Source organism: Marmota monax, unplaced genomic scaffold, assembly GCF_021218885.2.
Source record: "Marmota monax isolate L192 unplaced genomic scaffold, Marmota_monax_Labrador192_F-V1.1 WCK01_AAM20220418_F8-fsc00177, whole genome shotgun sequence".
Lineage (NCBI taxonomy): Eukaryota > Metazoa > Chordata > Mammalia > Rodentia > Sciuridae > Marmota > Marmota monax.
The window spans coordinates 147,521-174,675 of record NW_026694922.1 but is presented as its reverse complement, the minus strand read 5'-3'; the positions used below and the strand labels follow the sequence as shown (position 1 = coordinate 174,675).

The window sequence follows — 27,155 nt, the reverse complement described above, 5'->3', positions numbered from 1 at the left end:
CACAGGAAAAAAAAAATTGACCCCACAATTCTATTTCTAAGAATTTAAATTTATCCTGAGAAAATATAATCATGGATGTGGCCAAATACGTAGCCGGGAGGCTCTTCATTGTTGTCTTATAGCAAATAATTAGAAACAACCTAAATGTACAACACTTACAGCATGGTACAATAGAAAGCGGGCAAGTCATTAACAAGATGTAGAGGAGAACTGGGAAAAATGTCCCCAGTCTGATTAACTGAATAAATGATGATAATTGCATGTGTAGTGTGATCCCATTTTTGCAGAACACCAATGTGTATATTCCTTTTTTTTTTTTTCCAAACAGTGCTGGAAAGATAAGCACTCTAATGCTAACAGTGACTATTTCTATATGGTGGGATTATCAGTGTTTTTTTTTTTTCTTTGCTTATTTGTAGGAACCATACCCAGCATGTTACTGCTTTTGTAATAAGAGGCAAAAGCAATGTAAGTTATTAAAGAGAAATATATTCCATCCCATTACTCAGTCAGCCCTTCCAAAAACAAGGGGCAAGGACTGTCCTACAAATGAGTTTGAAGTCTTCCCGAGGAAGGGACAGAAATCAATGAATTTTAAATGTCTGAGAGATGCGCGTAGCTGGAAGGAATACAAATTCCTTGGGCAAGATGGAGGTGACGGAAGCTGCTTGAGGGATAGAGAAGGACGAACACTCTGTACCAGGGCAAGCAACCAGCACACACTGAAGATCACACACACAAAAATAGCTGCCTTCTCTGGGCACTCACCCAGGCCCAGGCCTGAGCCAGGTGCTGTAAATGTACTCTGTGTCTCTGGATCTGCATTTCTGGTGGGCGCTGCTCTTCCTTTTATTTTATAGGTGGAAAATGAGGCTCAGAGAGGTTAGGTGTCTTGCCCACAGTAACACAGCTAGCGGAGAGCCAAATGCAGGACAGTTGGTTGATAGGCTACTACTGTTCCATACCAGGTAAAAATCATATTTCTCTTTTCAGTGGGGCCTTGGCCTGAGAGGCTTGAATTTAGATACAGACTGAACTGCCAAGGGCAGACTCCAGCCAGCACCAAGGACAAGGCAATGATGGAATGTAGGGGAAATGTTGGCTGGAAGCCATCAGTGGACAGTCCATGCTGACAGCCTTCCTGCTGCTCCCTGTCCCATCCTCCTTTCCAAATTCCTGCACAGAATCATCTCTGATGCTCTGGACCCTTCCTTTCCATGGCACCTCTGTAAGGCTGCCAGGCCAACGACCCTGCTCACATACCTTCTGTGGCTCCCCACTACTTATAAGATCAAGTTCAAATTCCTTAGTCTGGACAGGCAGAGGCTTCTTCAAAACTCACTTTTCAAACCTGCCAAATAGGGTCCTTGCTGTGCCTCCCTGGGCTCTGTCCTTTTGGACCGAGGCAGTGAATGCCTGAGTTAGAATCCTGGTCCTGCTAGTCTCCAGTTGGGGGATCTTGGGCAGGTTGCTTCCCCCTCTTGAAGCCTCGGTTTCCTTGTCTGGAAAATGAACCATAACAATAACAACGCTTCTCTGGGTGGCCGGGAAGGTATATAATAGGGCTTGCAATATCTTAGAGCAAGTCTATTGGGGCGGTTTTATTATGTTAGTTCAGTGAAGGAATTAACCGGGGGGGCCCCCTGCACAGTCTTCAGGGACCAGTGCCTAATTAGCATACTTGATCCACAGAATGCAGGCAGAGCACTTTGGGGATGACTGTGCAGCTGAATCATCCAAGTGCCTCCCCCTCATTGTCCCAGCTGCTTTAAAACCGTGTCCCTGGCATCCTTTCCAGCCCTCCGAGGCCTGATCCCATTCCCGTGTTCTCCTTTGTGTCCCTTGGCAGTGTCATGTTCAGCGTCTCTAACACTGTTTTAAACTCCAGCAGCTTCGTGTCCCCCTCAGGCGACCCTTATCTTTTCCCCACACCTTTCGCTGTGTAACTGAGTCCTCTTTGCTTCCCTCCGTCCCCGATGTCTGAGCAGATTTCTGACTCCCTCTTGTACAGGCCTCCAACAGTGAGGGCCACCTCCTGCCCTTAGACTGCAATTGCACATGATGCTTAACGTCCTTATCTCATTAAGCTTTCCTAATGAACACCTTCAAACTGAGCCCTCTGAGGGGCATTCCTTCCCCCCCACTGATAAGAGAGGCTATGGCAAAGTGGAAATTAGGGAAATATATTATGCTTATTACATATAAAAGCTTCTTACTTTTCTCTGCTCCTTGTCCATGGAGTGACTTGAATTATAGGTCGTATCTGCAGAGATATGGTGTTTAGAATGAAGGAGATGATAAGCCCTCTTTTCTGGTCTAAGCCGACCACATGTGGAGTATTGTGTCTTCTAGTTCAAGTGCCAAGCTATAGAGAAGCAGGAAACCTGAGGGACTTGAGAGCAGGTACTTTGGAGGCTGATTGGAAAACCTGGGTTTGATTCTGCCTTGAACACTTTGCAGCCACAGCAAGCAATTGAACTTTTAAACAAGGCTATTGTCCCATTTGTCACCAGGCCTTGTTCTGAGGATTCAGTGAAGTAATTTCCAGTCCTACAAGGCTACATGGGGCATCTTTCTAGGTTCCTGGGGTACCCATCACACATTGACCAGATGGGCCCTGTATCTTCTTGTCCTAACCCTATGTGTCCGGTCCATCTGGAGCCTGGAGGCTTCTGGGAGGATAACCCTGAAGGAGTCAGGGAAGTCATGCCAAGAGCGTGCACAGAAAGCCAACCGGAGGGTTGGCAGGAGGTACCTAATACCCCCTCCCGGATCCCCAAGGGTAAACCCTGCACGTTCACTAACTTGCGTCATGGCCGGCTAAATACCAAGCCTACATATCCCAGCCAACCTGACTGCATCTCCACGTACAGGTAAGACATTGTGGCTTAGCAAGGTGAGACCACCTTGCTCAATCTCCCATAGCCAGGGAGCGGCTGAGCCCAACTCCATTCTGACCCCAGCCCCAGCCATTGCAAAGCCCAATAGAATGAGCAGGGTCTTTGCATCTCTCTCTCAGTGTCTATGGAGGAGATAGGGCTGCCTTTCTGCACAGACTCCCCCTGTGAGGGGGCATGTGGCTTTCCAGGTGTGACAGCCCATACAGTTGGCTCTCATCTATTGCTGCTGTCCTGTGATAGAGACCATCTGGCTCTGGAGGCCATGCTGTGCCCACTGGATGTGTCATGTGGCACCTGGGGAGTCCATTAAAGGGCAGAAGTTTCACCTACTTCTAAACAAACTCCCATCCAAGAGCATCTCAGTGAGAGAGTCCTCAGCTTCCCCACGGGGGAGCCTGGGAAAGGCTGTTTCATGACACAATTTGTCCAGGGAGCCAAAGGCCTTGGAGGTTCGGCCATCCGCAGATGAAGAATCCCTGGCCAAAACCCAGATAGAGGCTGCTCTAAAACTGCCCATTTGTAGCCCTGGGACTCCAGGATTCTGTTTGAGAATGTGCTCCCAGGAACAGCAGGTGGTTTTGCAAAGAGATTTCTGGCAGGGTGGTTAAAAGAGAGGATAGCTGGGCACGGAGGGGCAGCCTGCAATCCCAGCTACTTGGGAGACTGAGGTGGGAGGATCACAAGTTTGAGTCAGCCTGGGCAACCAGTGAGACCCAGCCTCAAAATAATAATAATAATAAAGGCTGGGGATTGAGAGTGTTTTGCATACCATGCACAAGACCTCAGGCTCAACCCCCAGTACTACAAAATAGTAATAGTAGTAGTAGTAATAATAATAATAATAATAATAATAATAACAACAATAACAGGACTGGGGTTGTGGCTCAGCGGTAGAGCACTCGCCTAACACGTGCGAGGCCCTGGGTTCGATCCTCAGCACTACATAAAAACAAATAAGTAAAATAAGGGTAATGTGTCCAACTACAACTAAAAAATAAATAAATAAAAATAAAAATAATAATATAAAAGAGGGAGAGGTGAGAACTCTCACAAGTGCAGGGTAGATAGGCTGCCCATTATAGTTTTCATCTCTTCTATTTGAACAGGATTCACTACTTTCAGAGTCTTCTTTGACCTTCATAATAATGTCATCTGACCTTCACAATTGCCTATGCTCATGAAGCAACAGGGCAGGGGAGAATGCCCTTCTCTTCTCTTCTCTTTCTCTCTCCTACCAGGGATTGAACCCAGGGGTGCTTTACCACTGAGCTACATCCTCAGACCTTTTTATTTATTTATTTTTTATTTCGAGAGAGGGCCTCACTAAGTTGCTGAGGCTGGTCTCCAACTTGTGATCCTCCTGTCTCAGCCTCCTGACTCATTAGAATTACAGGTGTGCACCACCATCCCTGGCTCATTCTTATTTCTCATAAGAAATGGAGACCCAGAGAGGCCCAGTGATAGATCCAAGGTCACACAACTTGTTGAAATCTAGGGCATGGTCTCTAGCCTCTTGACTTTCAATCTGGTGTTCTTTTCCCTAGGGCCCAGCCACTTTTATGAGCAAATTAGCAATAAAAAAATGAATATGATGAGGCCTGGGAATCTGTGTGAAAGAATGCTGAGTAAGTAGATCAGGGTGTGAGATGGGAGATAGTGTGGGAGCCTCTGTGGAAACATTGCAGAGAACATTCCTAAATTTACAGGAATAATTGGTGCTTAACCCACTGGGGGCTCCTTCTCTGCCTGGCTCCTCTGTGAAAACCACTTTCCGGAGGAGAAAACCATAATTACCTCCTTGGGACAGCAGAACACTTAAGGGACATGTCACAGTGTGCAGGGCGGACTCCTGCAGCTAGAAAAAGCAGACTGGGTATCAGAATTTCTTATTTGGAAAACTAGAATTTTGTACCTATAGTTTTTTTTTTTTTTTTTTTGGTCATTCAGACCACAGCAAATATAGCTGGAATAGCTGGACCAAGTCTCTGTGGCTGGGAGAGAGACACAGAAGCCCAATGAATTCTAAAGCAGGGCAAAGCTCCCTGTCCCCAGGGGAGGACAGAATGTCTGAAATGCCAGGGCCTGAGATGGGGACTGTGGAGGGTTTAAATAGGCTTAGAAAACCCGCACTAACTGCCCTTTCAGGTTCTCTGAGGCCTGTCAGTCTGTGTCAAATTCTCTGAATGATTATTGATTGTTGGAAGACTATTTTCTGTATGATGTGAAGTCAGAATTTCATGCCATTTTAAGGACCATCTCTCGCTGCCCCCAGACCCAGACCGCCCTCCCTGCCCCACCCTCCCCAGCTGCCTGTACCCCATATACACTTAGGGGTGCAGATGGCAAACTTCAGACAGGATGAAAAAATTATTTTTTTTTTCAGTGCTGGGGATTGAACCCAGGACCTTACATGCCAGGCAAGCACTCTACCAATGAGCTACATCCCCAGCCCTTTTAATTTTTTGAAACTCACCAAGTTGTACAGGTTGGCCTACAACTTGCGATCTTCCTGCCTCAGCCTCCTCAGCAGCTGGAATGGAAGACATGGTCCCTATGCTCAGTTCAGGATGATTTTTTTTTTTAAACCTTGATTCAAGATGCAGGATTTCAACAATAACCTCTGGCCATAGTCAAGGCTTCTCCCTTGCTTCCCAAGGACGCAGGGCTCTAGAAAAGATCAGAGCTGGCTGGGGCAGCTTCTGAAAGGGTCCTGCCCACCTTTCCCACTTACTGGGTGTGCCTGAGCTCCAGCTCCTTCTAGGCATCCCACAAACAGGCTGTGGGTACCAACACTCCCCCTGAGCCTCTCTGACAAAGCCGGGGACAGAGCCCAGTGAGGCCCATTGCCTTTGCCTGGGTGACCTCTTCCCTTCTGCCTGATGCTGCAGCCTCCCCCTGCTTCTGGAAATGTCTCTTTCATCTTGGTCTCTTTGTGTTGACCTTGTGTTTTCCCTACTACTCATTTCTTCATTCATTCATTGGAATAAGCAAGTTATAACAAATTGTTTTTCCAAAATTATGTTTTATTTTCATGTCTATGAGCCCTTGTACTATGAACTCCAAGAAGGGACAGAGGTCAGGTCTTTTCCACACATGCCTGCCACCTAGCAGGTCTCACCAATGTGCCCTGAATATAGTCACTCTCCTCCTCTTTCCTGGCCCTCCAGGGGGCCGGCTGCCCAGGCCCCGATCCCTGACAGCAGGCAGTAGGCATGGACAGCAGCTGCTCTGGGCCAATGCTGGCGTCTGGCCTGGTTTGCCCTGTGGCTTTAACTCTGAGGCCCCCTTCTAGGTCTCGGGGTCTTTAGGCTCTGCTATTATCATCTCAGCTGAGGATGCCCAAACCTTCTCCCTGGAGAGGGATTAGGTTAAAAAAATGAATTATTCAATGGGTTTAATAGCAGACTAGACAAACAGAAGAAAGCAGAAATGAATATGAAAACAGAACAAAGTGAACAAATTGGAGTAGCCTAGCTCTGTGGGGCACTGTCATAGAGTCTGACGTGGCCTAATGAGAGGGGACTTCACCCTCTTGTTCTGCACCCATTTCACTGGGTTTTATTCTTTCACTAGAAGGAAGGGTCCAGTAATAAGGATGTGTAGTCGGGGAGAGTGGAACGGAGGTCGAGAGCGTAGGGGTTAAGAGTGGGATTTTAGGAGACAACCGTGGGACTGGGGTAACTTGCTGAGTGGCCTTGAGCAGGTCATCTAACCTTTCTGTACCTTGATTTCCTCATTTGAACCTACCTTGTGGGATTGGACAACAGAATGCAAGGAAAGAACCCAGCAGAAACTCTGGCCATGGCAGCTGCTCAATAAGTACTTCTATTCTTATTACAAATATCATAATCTCAGCACCACAGTCATCCACACTATTTCCTCTGTGCACACTCCTGCCACCTAGCAGGTCTCACCAATGTGCACTGAATATAGTCACTTGTATTTCCCTTTCTTGGTCTGTATGCAAAAAAAAAAAAAAAATTAAAATCATGGTGTATCACACTGTCAGGTATTCTACTTTTTTGTGTGTATGTGCTGGGATTGAACCCAGGGGGACTCTACCTCCGAGCTGCATCCTCAGCCCTTTCTATTTTTCATTTAGGGATAGGGTCTCATTAATTTGTCAAGGCTTCCCTCAAACTTGGGATCCTCCCGCTTCAGCCTCTGGTGTCACTGGAATTACAGGTATGTACCACTGCTACTGGCCGTGTACTCTACTTTTAATTTTTAAAAAATTTTTGAATACTTTCCCAGGTTGCTTTCAAGTTTCTGTTGATGTCATTTTAATACCCTCTGCATTTTCTTTCTTTCTTTTTTTTTTGTGTGTGTGTGGTGCTGGGGATTGAACCCAGGGCCTGGTACATGCGATGCAAGCACTCTACCAACTGAGCTAGATCCCCAGCTCATTTTCTGTGGATTGGCCTTTGTTTTTCCTTTCCCTTCTTATACTATTAAAGCCAAGCTCCTGGAGTGGGAGTGACATGCAGGTTTTGGCCCACCATTTCCTCCCCCAGGTTGCATCTGCTCTTTCAGAGGACAATTCAGAAAGGACGTGTATCCAGGCTCTGCTGCTAACTTACTGTGGGCTTTGCTGCCCTGTCTTCTCTGTGCCCTGACAGAATAAGGTTATCATAGATGTTTTCTGGGAAGCTTTGTACCTCCAAGAGGACTTGGGACCCCAGTGTCAATTTCTAGCCATGAGCGTTGAAACAGTTTCTGATCTCCTGTGAAGTGGGGGGCCAGAACCAATCTTAGTTTATAAAAAGGGACTCAGGAGCCAGCACACAGAAAAGTCACTTAGCAAACACCTACACAGAAGCAAGTAGTGGTGATGGTGGGGGTCCAGTGACTGAGCAGGGAGTGGCGGGGCTCTCACCCCACTCATAACACTTTTGTAGTTGCCAATCTTAAACCTGGGGATCTCCTCTGAGGATCTCTTTTTTTTCTTTTGCTTGCTTTTTTCTTTCTTTGGTACCAGGGATCGAACTCACATGCTTAGCCACTGAGCCACATCCCTGGCCCTTTTTATTTTGAGACAGGTTCTCACTAAGTTGCTTAGAGCATCACTAAGTTGCTGAGGCTGGCTTTGAACTTGCAATCCTCTTGTCTCAGCCTCTGGAGTTGCTGGGATGACAGGCGTTCGCCACTGTGCCAAGGATTTTATTGGCACCAATGTGGAAACCATTCATCTGGTCTAATGGTTAAACTGAGTCCCTAAGCGGGGCGGCATGCCTCCAAGCACCATTCTGGATGTCTCCTGAGCTGTTTTCCTTGAGTGGGTCCCCTCAAGATCTGAAAGGGGAAAGCAACAGTTCCTCTTAGGAGACCTGACTCTAAATCATTCTGAAAAACATGAGAAGTGGCTTGCTCAAATTCTTTAAGTCAGGAGGCTCATGGGAAACCTGAACACTAACAGGTGGCTGGGCGGCACACATGACCAACTGAAGGTGTGAGGGGCTATACGAACAGCAATAGGTAAGGCAGGTAAAGCCAGCAGCTCCCCAGCCCATCTCACCTCCCTCCAGGGATGCAAGTTGGGTCTCCTGAGCTCAGTGGGGAAGAAAAATGGCTCTGTCATTAGGCAGGTCACAGGCAAATGCCTCCAGGAGGAAACAGCCTTCCCGTAGACTGTCAGGATGGCTAACTCTGAGCCTGATCTCAGTTAATTCAGTAGCTCGCAGGGAGGACACCACCCCCACATCTGCCCTGCATCTCAAACACGCCAAGAGAATTGCGAGACGTGGAGGAATTGCTATTGATTTTCACTTGTGCGGGCTGACCTAACAAAACTAATCCATCAAGGGCCTGTCTGCCTCTGCCTCACACACTCGTCCTAACCACGTGCAAATAAATTGTACTAGCATCCAGGGTGATTCATCAAGGTCCGGCTGGGCCTTGGGTTCAGCCGATGGGCTCCAGGCCAGACTGGGCTAGGATCAAACACCTCACTAGCAAACAGCCCCTGTTGATTTGCCATTCATCAGTGACATTCTCGGAGGCCTGGCAGCTATTGCCACACTAGGAACTGGCTGGTCATACCTGAGAGGGGGCTTTAAGGAACCAGGCCCAAGATCTACTCGGCCTGGCAATGACATCCTCAATTGATTCCAACCTCTCAGTTTTAGGGGTCAAACATGAGGCACTGAGTTCTGGTCCAAGTGTCTTTGGACCAGCTGTGAGATGGATATGACATCATCTATAGGGGTCTAGGATGCATAAAGGACAGGGATCAGACTGGACATCTGTGTCCTACCATTTCTCACTTTCCTCATCTGTACCTACCTCCTAGGGCAGAGGTCACTGGACTGAATGAGATAGCAGAAAGGACCCCAGAACTCCATGCGCTCCAGCTTTTTCTTCAAACAGGCAGGGACTGGGGGCTCGGAAGGGTCACACAGCAAGACAAGCAACACTGGGAGGAGTTAAACTGAGAGCAAGCACAAAAGGTCTACGGAGGGAGCATGGGGCATCTGCCCTCTTGCCCTTCAGTTGGCGGCTGTCACTGAAGAATGAGACACGGGGAGTTGCTCATAGGCACGTCATGGATCACTGCTTGGAAGGGTCAGAAACTTTATTGGCAGGCCTTTTGTTGTTTCTGAAGATACAGACTTCAGGGAAGTGGAAACTTGCCACACAAGGTCTGGGGAGCTTGCCTGGGGCTCTGTCCCTATCCCTTTCCCACCAGTGCAGCTGGGGAAGGAGACTGCTCGCTGGCCCCACAGGTTCCTCCACTGAGGGGTAAGGCACTGTGTGTTCCTTAGGAAGGCGCTCACGGCTGGCTGGTAGATGACAATGAGGTGGCCTTCTCAGGGGCTGCAAAGCTGAGGCTGTTGAGGGGTGGAGTTGAACTTGGTAACCCGGCAAGGAGACAACTGGGTGAGGAAGCCCTGCTGGCTCTGGCGTGGTGGCCTCAGGATGGGATCATGCCCTTGCTTCTCTTGCGGTCGGCCATGGTCCTCCGGTTGTGGTTGGCTCTCGTCGCCTTGTTGGCTTCCTTCTTCCTACGCTCCTGGGTTGTCTCGCGGCTCTGCCCGTGACCCCGGGGGCCGCCAGCCACTACTGTGGAGCTGTCATGCCGATACCTGAGGGGGCACAACCCATCCCAGGAGAACCCATCAGTCAGAAGTCTGCTGGAAGAACCCACAGCCTACCTCAGAAGTCACCAGGAAAGGACACACCTCTAGGCCAGGCCACCCATGGTCCCAACTTTGGATGGGAGGGAAAATGGAGCCCCAAGAGGCAAGGCTCTGGGGCCTGTGGCCAGCACCACATCTGGGATTTCCTCTTCTCCAAGCCTTGTTTCCAGATGGGCCCATACAGCTAAGCTGGGGGAAGGAACAGCCAGTAGACTGACTGAAGCCCGCAGGAGAGGAGGAGGGCTTGGAGTGTGTCCCCTCCCTTTTGCATCTAGGGCCACCTGCTGCAAATGAGACAATCCTCCTGTTCTACACCCCAGGGCCTTGCTTGGTGGCATCCAAAAACCAAATGTGCTCACAGACATGACCTGGGATCTTTGTGGCCTGTCTCAACTGCTGGGATTTGCCCAGAGCTTCATGCCTGGGGGTTGGGATGGGTGTGAAATCAGAGTGGCTTTGTTTCCTACTCAAGAACCTTCTGTGGCTCCCACTGCCTTCAGAACAAGATCAAAGTCTTCCCTCCTGTGAGGCCTCCTGTATCCAGAGGGCAGTGCTGTATGAGCTCCAGGATGAGGGGACTGGGACTCTATCCCTGCTTTGGAGGCAGATGCTTGTCCCTTCTGGATAGTTTCCTTACTGAGAAAAAGAGGGGGCTAGACAGAGGAACTTGGGCTGCCTGCTGAACACCCTCGTCCTGACCATACCTGTGCCTTGCGCTTTTACCTTCACGACAAACTTCTCTGTACCCTTTCCACTCTTCAGGGTCCAGTTCAAGTGCTCCTATGTCCCTGTCATGTGTCTCAGCCATAAAGAATGTGTGTCTGTCTGTCTAGGCATTCTTGCACTTTATACTCTGCCCAGCACTAGCTAGCCCTGGACACACTGGGTTCCCATGCTGGTGATACACCTTGCAATATCTGTCAAGTAATGGTCATGAGTTTGAACCCCAAAGTGAGCCATTTGAGCTCTTTTTTTTTTTTTTTCCTTTTTCTTTCTTTTTTAAGAGACAGGGTCTCACTGTTGACAAGGTTGCCAACCCTGACTCCTGGATTCAAATGATCCTCCTGCTTCAGCCTCCTCCCAAGTAGGTGGGACTATAGATGTACACCATTGCTTCAATATTGATCTTTTTTTAAAATATTTTTTTAGTTGTAGATGGACACATGCCTCTATTATTTTTATATGGTGCTGAAGATCAAACCCAGTGCCTCACATATGGAAGGCACACACTCTACCACTAAGCCACAACCCCAGCCCCATCCATATTGATCTTTGATCTTTGATCTGACTCCTACTAGCTGTGTGATCTTTGGCAGGTTATTTAACATCTCTGGCCTTGATAACAGTAGCTACTTCCTAGGGTTCTTATGAGAATTAAATTAATACACAAGCAGTACTTTGGGTTGATATGTGGGTTTCCTGGGTGGTCAGCTGGGCCTTCCTCAGATGGGTTCCCTCTCATCAGAATTAGGTTCTTGAATGCTTACCCTTTCCTGGCAAGGAAGGCCATGCGCCTGGCTTCTGCCTTCTCCCTCAGCACTGCAGGGTCCTGCACAAAATGGTCAGGCTGCGGAAGGGAGAAGAAACAAAATCTGGAATCATGAACTGTCCCATTTCCCTAAACTGTGCTGGGAGGTGCTTGAATAAATCTTGTTGATGAGTGTGTGCCAGGCATGGGGATGCCCTGGAATGGAGCTGGACTTGCTGCTGTCTAGCGCCTCACTGGGACCCCACTGTCCTCCTTCCTCCCCAGGGAGGGGACAGCTGAAGGAACTGAAGCTCTCTGGACAGGCTGGTGGGGTGGACTAACCATAGCTAAGAGAATGACAGTGACAAATGGGAGCAAGGAGGCAAGGCCATGCAGGGGCATGGAAGCCAAGACTTCTGGTGGGTGACCAGCTTGTCCTGGGAGCTGGAGGTCTGGCCTCACTTGAGTGCCAGCAGCAGGGTGCTGTGCAAGAGCCTGCTCCCCAGGACTTCTTTTGGTTTTGGTACTGGGGATTTGACACAGGGGTGCTTTACCATTGACTCACATCCCCAGCCCCTTTAATTTTTTAGTTTGAGACAGAGTCTCACTAAGTTGCTGAGGCTGGCCTTGAACTTGCAATCCTCCTACCTCAGCCTTCCAAGTTGCCGTGATTACAGGGGTGTGCCACACACTCCTGAATTCTCTAGAACTTCTAGGAGAACAAGAAGCCTGGGACCAGTGCAGGGGAAAATGTGACCTAAGGACCATAGGACCACAGGCAGACTTTGGTGGCCAGAGTTTTGTTTTCTTTTTTAAATCCAAACCCAAACAAGTAGAATTAGTAGTATAAAAACTGGGAGATTTTTCATAAAAATCTGGGCTGACCCCTGGGCTGGGAAGAAGGGAAATGTGGGGAAACTCCAGGCCATGAAGGAACCCCCCTGGGTGGAGCATGTACTTTTCACCACTCAGTGCTATTCTTGCCAGGCCCCCCTACTCAATGACACTGGTAACCTGGCCACAGAAGCATCTGAATTTGTCATCTTGCTGGGAGGGTAATAAGGGCTCCAAGGTCCCTGGCTGATGCCCCATTCAACCTGAGCAGAGCTACTTTTATCTGTTTTATATGCTGAAGTTCTAGCTAAGATTAGATTGAAGAAAAGTTTAGCTGCTAGAAAACAGGGCTTTGAAACCCACTGGTCCAGATGATCTCCAAGGGTCCCTGGGCTCTAACGCTTCTCAAAGCTTAAGAATTGCCACCCCAGGCACAGTGGCTGACAGCATCTCTTCTCCTAGCCCCCAGGCTTGTGGGCCTAATGACCCCCGGCAGCTCAAAGGCCCAGCCTCTAATCTGTCCCCTGGGCCCTAACTGGCAAATTCTAAGAGGCAAGCTCTAAGCCAGCAGCTCTCTAAGCAGACAGCCTGGGCTCAAAGGACCCCCCTCCCTATGATGCTGTGGCTGCCTCAGGGCCAAATGCAGGGAGCCGGGAGGGACACAGAGCTCCTGATTCATTCTTCAGAACTGCACCCTCCTCTTCATCCACCACCCACCCCTGCCACCTGCCAAGGAGGTACCTTGGGAGCCTCTTCTTCAGCTTCCTCCTCCTCTTCATCCTCCTCTTCCTCCTGCCCTTCTCCAGACACTTTAGTCCTCAGTACCTGAGGGATGGTGAAGGGCCTGAGGGTGTGGAGAGAAAGCAAGATCAAAGACTAGATTAACCTGGAGGGAGGGCTCCGCGAGAGGGGATCTGGCTGGGGCGAAGGAGCCACTGGGAGAGGATCAGCTCAGGAGGCTGGGAAATCCCAGAGGGCTTTTCGAGTTAGCTTTTGCACCAGTCCCAAATTCTTTGAGGTACCAGGTTTGACACCAGGGATTAGGGGGAGACTGAGCTGGGGCCTGGGGCTGTCCAGGGAAGCTCTGCTTTGATCTGTATTGAGGAAAGTCTGCAAGATTCCACTGGGAAATGTTTTCTGTTCTTTAAAAAGAAAAATGCAAAACTACTTCCTGAGCCCAAATAAACGCTGCCCCACTGGGGTGAAGAAGCGCTGGAATAGGAGTCCGGAAGCCTGGGTGTGGGCCCGGCTCTGCCCTGACTCGCTCACATGCCCAGGCCTTGTTGTCCTCATCTGTGTAAACAGAAGGCTCAGAGCCCCCGTTACCCCCCAAGGCCAGAAAGCCTTTCTTCCCCTGGAATGCCACCACCTTGTGACCTCACCTGCGGCTGATGAGCTCATCATCTGAGTCTACGTCATTGGCGCCCACCTGGTTGCCATCATAGGTGTCATCGTACTCGTCCTCATAGTCATCACCATGGTAGTCACCTGGCTGTAGTGGCACCTGCAATGGCAGATACAGCTCAGGGGCTGGCTGGACCTCCCGTGCCCAGTAGAGGCCTGGCTCAGGCACCCACCTCTTCCACCACCACACTGTATTGCTCGTAGCGCTGCCGTTGGGCCACCACCTCCCGCTTGTCGTTCAGCAGGCTCCGTGTGTTCCCCTCCTTCCTGGGCCAAGGAAATGGCAGGGAGAAAGGATTAAAAACATCAGGCTTCTAAGCTTTGGGTTCAATGGGTCCAGAGAGACTGGGGATCACTTCTCCACCCATCAGATTGGCCCACAATGAGGCTTGTACTGTCCTGTACCAGGAGGTGCTGGTACCTGCAGATACCTGCATGAAGGGGCCCAGCCCCTCTTCAGGACACCTCACGAACTATTAAATTTAATACATGTACACAGTTCAACCAGGAAATTCCCTTTCAAGCTGTCTACCCTAGAGTAACACTGGCTGCATGTCAGGAGTTTTCTTTATAGCATTGGCTGGTAACATTAAGAAACGGAAAGAGACTAATATCTATCATGAGTGAAACGACCAAATGAACTGTCTCATCTGTTTATAGATTGGCCACGTGTACTTCTCAAGAATGACGTGGATTTACTTGTCGTGATGGGGAAAGATTTATTGCCAAGGAAAAAAGCAAATTATAGAAAAACACACCCAGAATGATCCCAAAAGCAAAGGTACCCCATTTCGTTTCTGTGGGTATATGTTGATGTATGTGAATGCAGAGGGCCAGGAGTCACGGTAGCAAATGGTGACCCTAGGATGGCTTGGAGTCTTTGAACTTTTAAAATAAGCAAGAAAGAATTAAGGCTACATAGGGCTTTCTTGGTGAACGTACAGGAGCCCTAAGAACGTTTGGGGTGTGGAGAGAAGAGGCATCCTGGTCTCCTCCTCTCACCCCTGCTTCACTAGAGCAAGTCTTCTATGTTCCTGTTCCACAGGTCCAGCTTCTATAGGAGAATTCACTAGAAGCCAGGCCTGGTGGCATACACCTGTAATTCCAGCTACTCAGAAGGCTAAGACAGGAGGATCGCAAGTTCAAGTCAGCTTTGGCAACTTAGGGAGACCCTCAAAACAAAACATAAAAAGGCCTGGGGTGCAGCTTATTAGTAGAATGTCCCTGCAGTCAATCCCCACTATCACAAAAGAAAAGAAAAAAAAAAAGAATTCACTGGAAAAAAAATTCTGGAAGTCCAAATTCCATCATATCACAGGCAAGGAAACTTGGGTGAAGTGGAGGAAGAAGGGGTGTTCTTGGGGTCACAGTGAGCTGTAGTGCAGCCTTTAGAGGGGACTCAAGTCTCTTGACCACAGTTTTGCAAACCTGTAGAAAAACTTGGCTTGTCAGACACATATCCAGGCCTGTGGAATGTAGTTTCTAGCCCTGCAGGGGAAAATCAATACGAGATGTCAGGCAAGAAAATCCAGCTTAGCTATGAAATCGGGACTCTGGAATGTATCAAGGGTAATGGGAGAAAAAAGGGAAGAGACACAAAGTTATATGCTGCTTCCACAAAAATCTTAACTGGCTTTTGGGGCCGGGAGGAGCTGGCACCTGAGTCTGTGGGGCTATCTGCCTAGGACAAGGGCCTGGGGCAGGTCAGTATTGTGGTCCCAGTGTGGCAGGCTAAGCTTTGCTTCTCTGCAAGTCTTTACTAAGGCCTTACTACATGTCAGGCAAGGTACTGAGGCTGAATGGGGAAGAGATTCAGAAATGTGTAAGATGGAGCTGCTGCCCTCACACTACAGTGGGGGTGACGGGCAAAGAACAACCAACACAATATGTGCTGAATGACACAGAATGGAATGGAAACAGGAGAAATGAACTCTAGCTTGGAGGCTTAATGGGTCTGGGGGAAGAGGTAATGAGGCTCTGTGGTAGGAAAGGTAGATTGGACCAGGAGCCCCAGGGTATGGTGGAAAAAACAGTGCATTTGATTTGGATCAGGGAGAGATCTTGGTTCATAGAAATCTTTCACAGTCACCAAGGAACAGGGTCTGTGTCCGTGGCTCTAGCCTTCTGTCTGGCTCTCTTCACCAAGCTGGAAAACAGAGAGGAAGTGAAAGGGGCCCCAGCTTGTCCAGGCGGCTAGTGCCACTGGCAAGAACATATCCATGGGGCTGGGGATGTGGCTCAAGCGATAGCGTGCTCGCCTGGCATGCGCAGGGTGCTTGGTTCGATCCTCAGCACCACATAAAAATAAAATAAAGATGTTCTGTCCACCAAAAACTAAAAAATAAATATTAAAAAAATTCTCTAAAAAAAAGAGAACACATCCATGAATTCAGCACATGCTTCCTCAGGGACTGCCAAGCTGCCAGGATTTCTGCTGGGCCAGGGACCAAAATGAAGGCAAAGGTCACTGTCATTTCTGCCACACTCTGGTTGGTCCATCCACCCCTGGTTCTGGGCAGTGGGGCCATTCTTTTGCACTGGGTGGCCTCTGGTGACATGGCTGCCTGACAGGACCAGAAAGAAGCCTGACAACCTGCTGGGCCCTGGAAAAGAACACAGGTAAGGGCAGTGGTACCTGAGTAGCCTGTCTGAGGAAGTGGGGCTTTGGCCCCATGAACTCATTTGGAGATAGGAAGGAAAAGAAAAATAAAATAAAGAAAAATAAAAATCTGAGAAAAGATTAGTCTAGAAATACAGGCAGCAGTGGCTCTGGAGCAAGTTACCCAGTTGGCCTGCTGCAAGATCACAGTGAGTGCAGGAACCCTGGCTCCCCTGAAACCCAGTTAAGACCTTGTCCCTCATCTCCTCACCCTTGTTCTTCAAGGCCCATCTCAAATTGTTCCTTAGGGACCTAAAGAGACAAAAAATCCCTCATTTTTCAGTTGAGGTGCTAGGGGATCCAGAGAGGCAGAACAACCTTTCCAAGGTCACACAGCTTCTAACAGCACAGGGCTTAGGGCACACTTATAACCCCAGCGGCTCAGGAGGGTGAGGCAGGAGGATTTTGAAAGCCAGCTTTAGCAAAAGCAAGGCACTAAGCAATTCAGTGAGACTCTGTCTCTGTACAAAATACAAAATAGGGCTGGGGACGGGGCTCAGTGGTTGAGTGCCCCTGAGTTCAATCCCTGGTACCCACCCCCCAAATTCTAATAGCACAGGGCTGACACAGGTCTCCTGACTAAGGTCTGCTCTGCTACTTCCTGAGCTGCATGACCAAGCTCAAGTCTCCTACCTCACTAAACCTCAGTTCTGTCTCCAGCACCCACTTCCCAGAGTTGAAATAAGATGACGTACAGAAGTGAACAAAGTGAACCCTGCTTCTTTACTACAGGGTATATCAGGGCCTTTAAATGTTAACCTGCTCTATGATTCTCCCAGAGGTAGAGAGAACATACATTTTTGACCACAGAACCAAAAATGAGGGAAAAGACTTGTTATCTTCTAGGGCACCGTGGAACACTCCAAGGGAATTAGTTAGTTGGCTTCCTTCCTTCATTGGCTTTGATACACCTGCAACACAGTTGCTTTGTGTCTACCCAGCAGCCACCCTCCACCTTAGTCACACCCCCATAGACCCTCATTTTGTTTAGGCCTTTCCACCATGGCATACCATGTTAGAGCCCTATGATTCAGTTCTCCTGATGAGAGAGAAATTTCTAGGCAAGGTTTTCTATTTTCTTTTTTTTTAAATATTTATTTTTTAGTTCTAGGTGGACACAATATCTGTATTTTATTTATTTTTTAATGTGGTGCTGAGGATCGAACCCAGTGCCTCACTCATGCCAGGCTAGCGCGCTACCACTTGAGCCACATCCCGAGCCCCAAGGTTTTCTGTTTTCTAAGAGAGATAGAAACACACTGGTCTGGAGTTCCTCTTAGCATTAACATTTCAGGAAGCCTCAGTGAAATAGCTGCAGCCCCACTGCAGCCTCAAGAGACCAATGTAACCACCAAAAGGAAGCCTCAAAACACAGAACTGATGTGTCCTGGACCATGCTCCCACAGCACAGGTGAACCACGCCCACATGGTCCTGTTTTGCAGCTCCTTGTCATGCAAGGGAATGGGTCTCCTTACTACCTAAGCCTTTGAGTGCACCCTACGGGATCCAACAACACACCTGAGTGTGATCTGCCGTGTGCTACTTAATTTTTCAAGGGCTCTGGAGGGTGGGGCCATGAGCCAGCTGCCCTGCCCTGATTAACACAGGTGTCCCTGCTGAACTTCCAGTGTACCCCATCCCAGGCCCTTCCCACTCGCACCTGCTTGTTTAATGGTCTGTTTTTCCCACGATTTCTGCCCTTTAAGAGCAAGGCCCAGGAGGCTGGCTCACCTTGTTTCTCTTGTGTTTAGCACAGAATCTGGTGCTAGTAAATCGCTTAATAAATATTTGCTGAATGAATAAATAAATAATGACTACATGAATGGAGGCTTTGCCTCTTTGCAATCCACAGCCCCTGGATTATCTAGCACAGTGGGTTCAGTGAACACAGGCCACCCAGTCTCTGCCTGACAGCCTTGAGTGCCTCAGGATCAGAGGCAGAGACCTTCAGACACCTGACTGCCTCAGCACCAGCCCTTCTGGTAACCCTGACAGCTGGAACCAACCCCTTGGCAAATGCTTGTGGGTGATCTACAACCTAGGTGTGGTGAGGTAGGTTGATTCTGGGAAAACCCACAGATCAAATACAAGGGAAAAGGCCAGGTCCAGAGATGCCTAAGTTCTGTGGGGGTCCTACCAATCAGGTTCCCTGGGTTGGACTAGGGGCTAGCCTTCCATCAGTTTGGGGGACACCTGTCTGCTACTCTCCCATAGCAGGAGCTGCTGAGGGTCATGCTGGCTTGGCACAGTGGCCAGTGAGACATCTCTGGTGGGGATCTGGGGATGTTGCAACGTGTGTGACTAAGCAGTTTGCAAGTGCTTCCTGTCCAGCCAGCCAGATGGCTTAAAGATGCCCTGAGCCTGCTCCCTAAACCTTTGGCCAGCCAAGCTTCCAGCATTGGACAGCCCAAGGAAGGGGGCACAGCACAGGATTCTAACCAAATCAACAGCCTCAAGAACACAGCCAATCTCCTTCCTTTCTGAACCATCTCCATCCCATTATTATGACAGGGGAAAAGGCAGGCAGCATTTGTCCAGAGGTTTCCAGATTTCTGAGTTCCATGGACCAACAACACCACTTCAGAACTCTCAGGGAATAGCATAGTGTTGCAATGTCTCACTTTGCCATTCTCAACTTGGCTGTGTACTCCCCACCATCACCACTGATTCCGGTTTCCTCCAGTGGGTCACCATTCCAAAGACAGGTGATCTTTTCAAAGCATAAAACACATCAGTGGATGGGAGCCTCACCATGCTCACAATAGCCCTGGGGCCACTGTCCCTGTTGTTCAGTCTGCTTGGAGAGCTTCTCCTTCCGTCCTTCGCAGAACTCAACCCTCAGGTCTTTTAGCTTTCTGTCCCATGTCATTTTCTCAACTCTTCCTGTCCAGGTTGAAGCCCCCACTAAAAGCACAGAAGTTTGTGCACATCTACCTGATAGCCCTTGTTCTATCTGCAATGTGACATTTCTTGTTTGACAAGCTGATTAATGCAAACTCCATGTGGGCATGGGCCATATCTGTTTCGCTCCCCACTACAGTTCCAGAAACTAATTAATCCAGGGCCTAGAATGCTGTAAGTACCCAGCAAATATTTGTTAAATGAATCAATAGGCATGAATGGACTTTTCAGTGCTGAAAAAGTAGGATGGGCATATACTAAAAATAAATAGAAAAGGTCTTAAAATGGAATATGTTCACCTCGGAAAAGCTCATTCAGTGCAAATCCTTGATTTTCTCATTTTGTCACAGCCTGGGGAATATCAGGTCAAAGAGTAGCTTCTGGGAAGCACTGTCCAATTCTACCACCCAGAATGTCAATGGTCAATACATCAAAAGATACAATAAGAAGGGAAGAGAGTGACAGATTTGGCCCATCTGTCCTTTTGCTATTAACAAGGATTCACCAACAATCTTTCTGCACAGCCAGAACCTGAAGCACAGTCATTAGAGAACCCGTTCCTGCCTGCTGGGAGTGCCCAGGGCCAGGCTTTAAAGGGACCCCTGAGCTTACACCCCAGAGGCCAGTTCTGTAAAGATGGGCTCTTTTGTTTCTCCAGCTTCCCTAGGACCCAAGGCACTCACCTCCTGCCCTTGTGCACTCGGCTCAGGTCCACTGAGTCTCTGCTGAACACATCAAACTCATCGTTCTGGAAGATGTTGTGACGAGATGTCAGCAGGGGAGTGGGGTCTGGATTCACCTGTCTGGGGGTATAGGACAGAAACCCATTTAGGGGATCCTGTGTACCTGTGTCCTATTCCCCATTGCCATTCTATCCATCAGATTTTTCACTCCCTTCAATAGCCACACCTAGGAAACAAGCTGAAAACCTTTATCGGGGAGTCAAGGCCCTGCCCCATCTGGGCCTGCCTGAGAACACAGCCACCCTGCAAATGAAGCTCCCCCTCAGTCCTAAGGGACCACCCACAATGATTTTCATTTTATCTCTTAAAAAAGCTCCACCCTCATTGAATGCTCACAATGGCCCTATGAGATAGGGAGTCATAGATTGGTCAACCTCTTTTTTTTTCTTTTTTGGTACTAGAGATTGAACCCAGGGTTCTATGCATGCTAAGCACATGCTCTGCCACCGAGTTATACCCTAGCTCTTTGTGCCTCAGCACCCTCATCTGTAAAATGGGGGCCAAGGAATCTGAGAAACTTGACTAAAGGCACAGAGCTAACTTCACTCTTTCATTCAGTAAACATTATTTGTTCATGGAAGAACCACTCAGTGATGCTCTTAACAGTGGGCGAAAGTCCGAAAGGGTAGGGGTGATGGATATGAGAAGAGCTTTGGCCATCTTCTTTTGGAAATCTACCGGGAAGGTGGTAAGGACAGGATAGGTTAGGAACTTAGGAACTCTAAAGGGCTTGGCCACCCTTCTGTTACATCTCGTGTCTGTAATCTGTCTTCCCACAACACACAGCAGGGACATCCAAGTGTGCACTGAGAACTTTCTGGGGGCCTTGGGTTTTATGTTTCCCCAAAGAGGATAATTTAACATTAATTAAATTGTTGGGAAACTCTGCTGTGGGGAAGAGAGAACAAGATGAGTCCTGGGGCACCAGGGAAGAAAGAGTAGGAGGCAGAGAAAAAGGCCCCAGCCCTGAGGCAGGTAGGCCCTGGGGCCTCCTCCCACCTGTCTCTCCTACCTGTCTAGGCTACGGTCCAGTTGGCTGAGGGCAGGGGCCAGCCGCTCCTCCAGGATGTTGTTGATCACCTGCTCTGGGTCATAGGAGTAATGTTCTAGGCAGGCCAGGATGAAGCCTTCCCCAAGGTCTGGCAGCAGGTCCTTCACTTGAGAGATGAGTGAGTCCAGCTCCACACCACACACGGCAGGGCCCGGGGCAGCGGCTGCACCCATGCACTGTAGTAAGAGCCAGAGTGAGGGAGGGGAAGGTGAAGCCCAAGGGTGACAGCGCGACAGACCCCAAACAGCACTGTGGGATCTTGATCTTAACTGAGTGACTCAAGTCTCTGAGCTTCCATTTCCTCCTCGATGAAAGTGGGACTCTTAAGATTTACTGGCTGAGCTATTTCTAGCTGTGTGGATTTGGGTAGGTACTTCCTTCTTTGAACCTGTTTCCTCTTTATAAAGCAACATACTACGACTCACCTCATGGGGTTGTTTCAAATGGTTCAAAGAGATAATGCTCATAAACCTGGTGTAGACAAGGGATTCCATAAACGTGTTCTACTAAAGGTCTTTTACCAATTCTTTTTTTTTGGTGGCGGGGTACTGGGGATTGAACTCAGGGGCACTCAACCACTGAGCCACACCCCCAGCCCTGTCTTTTATCTTATTTAGAGACAGGGTCTCACTAAGTTGCTTAGTACCTTGTGCCTCCTGAGCCACTGCGATTATAGGCATGTGCCACTGTGCCTGGTTCTTTACCAATTCTTAACAAGATGGATGATGTTGCAAGGAAATAGCAACCACCAGGCAAGGTTTGTGGAGTTTTCCTTTTTAATTATGTTCTTTACAATAAGGGGGATTCATTTTATATACTATTCAATGTGGAAAAAAGTCTTTTTATAGTGTGGCTCAGTAGTTAGCACTTGGCTAGCATGTGTAAGGCCCTGAGTCTAATCTCCAGCACCACAAAAATAAATAAATAATAATATAGATCCTCCATGACTCAGATAAAAAGACAAATGGGGAAAAGGATGGGAAAAGGTAGAGGGGGCTGCGATTCTCCAAGGCTCTGGGAGAATCATGGAGCGTGGGGCCTCACAGGAAGAAGAGCCTTAGTTATTAATGGGCACCAATGTCCAATTGGGCTCAGATGTGGGCACTGCATCTATCCCCACCTTACAGATGAGGAACTGAGGCTCAACAGGAGTGACAGGCCCAAAGCTACTCATCTGGTGAGTGGCAGAATAGGTTACAATCTGAGCAACCTGACCTGAGTTTATATGGTCTCCATCCCTACATCATGCTATGTTGCAGACAACGTAGGGGGGAGAGTTTTGGAAAAGCCTGGAGAGGAAACACTAGATCTAAAGCCTCCAAACTTGTTCAGTAGAGCCCTGTGGTCCCATGGAGGAGCTTTCAAGGATACCATGGGTGGGACCAGGCAGCAAAGGAGCTCTACTTTTACCTGTATGAGGGAGAGCTTGGGAAAGCATTTCACATGGATAAAGCTTCATCTCTTCATTTTATAGAGGGGAAATCGAGACTTCACTGGCTTAAGTGACTTGCTGTCTCTTCATACTCACTCTAGCCTAGTCTCAGCTTTGGACTCCCTAAAGGCAGAACAGAACTGACAGCAAACTAGAGGCTATCAATCCCAAAAGAAACCTTTTCCCTGAGTGCAGGAATAAAGAAGGAGGTTGGCCCATGCCCTACCCTCAGAAAGACCAAGGGGGGCCAGGAAGCAGTGTATAGCACCTCCCCAAGACATATACCTCCACTTCCTCTGAGTTCTCTGGATGTGATGGTGTTTGACTGATTGCTTCTGCTGTTACCGTGACCCCATTAGAATCCCCGTTAGGATCTTCGGCCACTGATGGGTCTTTAGTGTTCATTGCTTTCCTTCTGTCCACCCCTTCCCAAGCGCTCTCCACTGCCTGGAGGATGTAGGCAGTCCGTGTCTCATCCCTGTAAGGCTGTGTTAAGGGCTCTGTTTCTTGGGTCCCATGTCCTTCTCAGCTTTCCCAACTCTGAGGCAGGCAGATTTCTCAGTCTCTCCCCAGGATTCAACCATGTAGCTCTTGCCAGGGGCTTTTGGGGCTGAGCCAGTGGATGTCACTGGTACCTGGGCTGTGTCGGCAGTGGGTCAGACAGACCACAGTCATGCTGGCCTTACAGCCCAGTACCTGCCACTCAAAAGAAAGCAGCTCTGGGCAGACGATCAGGGGCCACCATCAGTGTCAGGTGTTTGGATGAACCAACAGCAATTCTTCTGCACTGACCTCCAGGAGGACAGCCAATGGAGCCACTGCCATTGGGCCTCCTGTTCAACTTTGCAGGGCATTCTGCAAAGGCTGGGAACCCAGAGAGGTCCCTGAAGCAAAAATGAACAACCTATTCCAGATACCCAAATGGCCAACAGGCTTCCTGTCCTTTCTCCCTTTCTACCACCCAAGGTACTGTCAAACCAGAAACCCAAGAGTCACCTCCAGTACCCTCACTCCACTTTTAGTGCAAACTCCATCATCCATCCCTGGATGCTGCAGCAGCCTCCTCGCTGGCCCCTGGACTTCCTGTGGTCCCAGACCAGTGTAGTATGTTCTTCCTATGCTGGATGGAGCTTTTCTAAAGTGTATACCTGACCATGTTACCTGCTTTACAGCTACAGCCTTCCATGCTCCCCAGTATTGTAGAATAGAAACCAAACTTCTCAACAAAGGTCATCCCACGGCTGTGCAGTTCAGCTGGCCCCTAGATCATGTGCCACATTTCCAATACCCTCCTGTAAAGACCCTTTAACACACAGCTGCACCATGTAATCCACACATGACATCAGTGGGTTCCTCAAAGAAGCCAGTTCTCTTTGCCCTTTAACCCTTGGGAATACCTGCTCTTGCCATAGCTATTGATTTGATCATCTCTTATTCCTTCTGTTCTCAGCTTGGGCATCACTTCCATCAGACACCCTCACCCTGACCTCTGCTAGGTGAGATGCCATCTGAATTCTTTTCTTTTTTTTCTTTTTTTTTTTTGTACTGGAGGCATTTTATCACTAAGCCACATCCCCAGCCCTTTTTATTTCTTATTTTGAGACAGGGTCTTGCTAAGTTGCCTAAGACCTCACCAAGTTGCTGAAGCTGGTCTCAAACTTTCCATCTTCTTGTCTCAGCCTCCCAAGTTGCTGGAATATCAGGCATGTGCCACCATGTCTGGATGAATTTCTTTTACGTGATATTCTCTAACTGCCTGTTTACTAGTCTGTCCCTCCTACAATAAGGACAATGAGGATAAGCACAAGTTCAACTTGGTCACACAGGCCCAGATACTCAAGAGACACCTAGAAAAAGCAGGGCTGTACCTTCCCTGCATCAAGCATTAGAGTAGTCATCTCTTCTAGAAAAAGCAGGGCTGAGTCCTTGGTAGGCCTTTAAAGTTAGCTGGCTGATCCATGAGTTCTGGGACTAACCCTCTCTCTGCCTCTCTGGCTCCCAGGAGGTTGTGTCTGACCTGATCAGGCCAGACCCCATCCCAGAGGGCTGTGGAAGAAGGATACAAGACTGATGAGGCCTGCTGCAGCAAGCTGATGTCTTCAGCCACAGGGAAGAGTGCGTCATAGTCCCGGAGGAACCTGAGGGGCAGAGAGCAGATAGTAGGGACAGGGATGGGACCACAGGGACATTGTTCTACTGCAGGGCTACTCCCCATTTATGTATATTACCCAACCAACAAGTGTCAGAAACTTAGCGCTATGGTGAGCATATGGCAAAGGCTCCCCTCTGTAAGGCCCTGTGGGGATTGGTGGGAGAACCAGGCCACTACTGGTCCAAGCTTAGCCACACTTACCTTTTCTCCTGCAGTAAGGAGCTGAAGACCTGAAGGAACTCTTCAATGAAGCCCTGAACATTGTCACAGCTGAAATGAGACACCAGGGAAAAGAGCCCATGCAGTGCAAGATGATCTACAGGTCCCTTCCATACCCACCCTGGTCCTCTGCAAGGCTCTGGCCAATTGGAGGAAAGAGAAATTTTTCTGGGTTTTCTATCTGCTCAGTGAACCCCAGAGCAGGGAAAGAAGCCAAGATAGAATAATGGGAATGCTCCTGCTATGTTTGGGGAGGGGGTCTTAGTCCAGGGGTTACCTGCTTTCTAGAATGGGAAGGAGGCAGATCTGATTTAGGATGATGTGAAAAACTTCCATTAGCTTCTTCTTGGAATGGGAGAGCCTCTGCCACAGGTCACTTAGAAGCCTTTGACAGCAAAGAGAAAAACAGAAACAGATTAGGAAAGAAAAAGGCACTAAAGGAGCCCCTTCCCAGCAGTTTTGGGTCCTTCCTAGGGAGCTAGCTCCAAGGCTGTTTCTCAGGAACAGGGACTTAATCACAGGGGCAACCCATCCTATTGACTGCCAGTATTTGGGGACATTGGGTTAATGGACTTAGTGGCCAAGCAGAACTTTAGAACCTTTGTGCACTTAACTTTCTACTTGTTGAAATCTTTCTTCTCAGGTCCTCACACAATTCCTTACAGCATTTACTTCAAAATAGGAGTTAGAGAAGATAATGCTAAGTGAAGTTAGCCAACCCCCCCCCCAAAACCAAATGCCGAATGTTTTCTTTGATATAAGGAGGCTGATTCATAGTGGGATAGGGAGAGGGAGCATGGGAGGAATAGACGAACTCTTGATAGGGCAGAGGGGTTGGAGGGGAAGGGAGGGGGCATGGGGTTATAACTGATGGTGAAATGTGATGATCATTATTATCCAAAGTACATATATGAAAATAGGAATTGGTGTGAAGATACTTTGTATACAACCAGAGATATGAAAAATTGTGCTCTATATGTGTAATAAGAATTGCAATGCATTCTGCTGCCATATATAATAAAAAACATAGTCTTAATAGGTAAAGAAGTAGCTCAGTGGTAGATTAAGAAATGGAAAACAAAAAATGTAGAGGCCAAGAAGCTGCTAGGTAGGGATGCATGAGCTTGAAGCTACACAGCTCTTGATCCTGCCCCCTTGCATTAGTGGAGGGCATGATGCAGCTGGGGAAGGCAGGCCCTGTGCTCAGGCCTCCCTTTCCCACACAATGTTCTTAGTTTTATCCCCGCTCACTTGCAATCTTCAAGCCTCCTCTTCTTAATTGCAGACTCCATTTCAGGAATTGCCACTTCATAAAAGGAAGCTAGTCTGTGGAAGCACATATGGGCAAAACACCGGATTAGTTCATAAATACCACACTTTGTTAAAAAACCAAAGCCAATTCAAGGGAGGGGAGAGGCCCTTTTGTTGCTCCCACAACCAGTTTCTCTTGGGACCATGCTGGTGCTTCCCCGAGTCCAACCCAGACTGACTCACGATGCTGATCCCACCAACAACCTCATGGGAATTGGCCTATAGCTGTCCATTCTATCAGAGCACCCAGAGGGACGTCCAGGACTCTCTAAGGTTTGAGAAACATACATGATTGTCCTTTTTTCTTGCTCTCTATAAACCTTTCTTATCATGCTATGGGATATAAAGAAAAAGCTTTAGTTTGTGCATGATTTGCAATCTTTATTTTTACTTTTTATCTTTTTTGTGGTGCTGGGGATTGAACCCAGGGCCTTGTGCATGTGAGAAGCAAGCAATCTACTAACTGAGCTATATCCCCAGCCCATGGTTTGCAATCTTTTTTTTTTAAATTTTTTTTTAGTTGTACATAACACAGCCTTTATTTTATTTATTTATGTGGTGCTGAGGATGGAACCCAGTGCCTCATACTTGCAAGGCAAGCTCTCTACCGCTGAGCCACAACCCCAGCCCCATGATTTGCAATCTTTAAAAACTGTTTTAATATGAAAATGTCAACCCGATATTTGTATTTGTTCAAAACAGACTAAATGTGCTCATGATTTAAATGTCTCCACTGGTTTATAAGTTAATTCAGTTAGAATGATTTCTGTAATTCTTATAAAATAAAATAAAAATTATATATGTAAACTCAGTTGGTGTACGCCTGTAGTCCCAGCAATTAAGGAGAAAGAGGAAGGATCACTTGAGCCCAGGAGTTCAAGACCAGCCTGGGTAACAGGCGAGACCCTATCTTGAGGGAAAGGGGAAATAAACAGGAATCTTTC

At 48.3% G+C, this 27,155-nt stretch overlaps 1 protein-coding gene across 3 annotated transcripts in view; it reads right to left on the bottom strand.

The window, feature by feature from the left end:
- Positions 1-9,453: 9,453 nt before the first annotated feature.
- Positions 9,454-27,155, bottom strand: part of Ascc2 (activating signal cointegrator 1 complex subunit 2) — a 42,930-nt gene continuing 25,228 nt past the window's right edge. For all 3 annotated transcript variants that reach the window (XM_046427284.1, XM_046427285.1, XM_046427287.2), the window contains 12 exons: positions 26,152-26,226; positions 25,178-25,285; positions 24,883-24,951; positions 24,593-24,667; positions 22,815-23,007; positions 21,059-21,273; positions 19,987-20,106; positions 13,916-14,009; positions 13,721-13,842; positions 13,080-13,182; positions 11,524-11,603; positions 9,454-9,982 (listed from right to left, as the gene is read on the bottom strand). In XM_046427284.1, the coding sequence (XP_046283240.1) occupies positions 9,811-9,982; positions 11,524-11,603; positions 13,080-13,182; positions 13,721-13,842; positions 13,916-14,009; positions 19,987-20,106; positions 21,059-21,273; positions 22,815-23,007; positions 24,593-24,667; positions 24,883-24,951; positions 25,178-25,285; positions 26,152-26,226 (1,426 nt within the window). In that variant the 3' untranslated portion in view covers positions 9,454-9,810. The remainder of the gene's footprint in view (positions 9,983-11,523; positions 11,604-13,079; positions 13,183-13,720; positions 13,843-13,915; positions 14,010-19,986; positions 20,107-21,058; positions 21,274-22,814; positions 23,008-24,592; positions 24,668-24,882; positions 24,952-25,177; positions 25,286-26,151; positions 26,227-27,155) is intronic.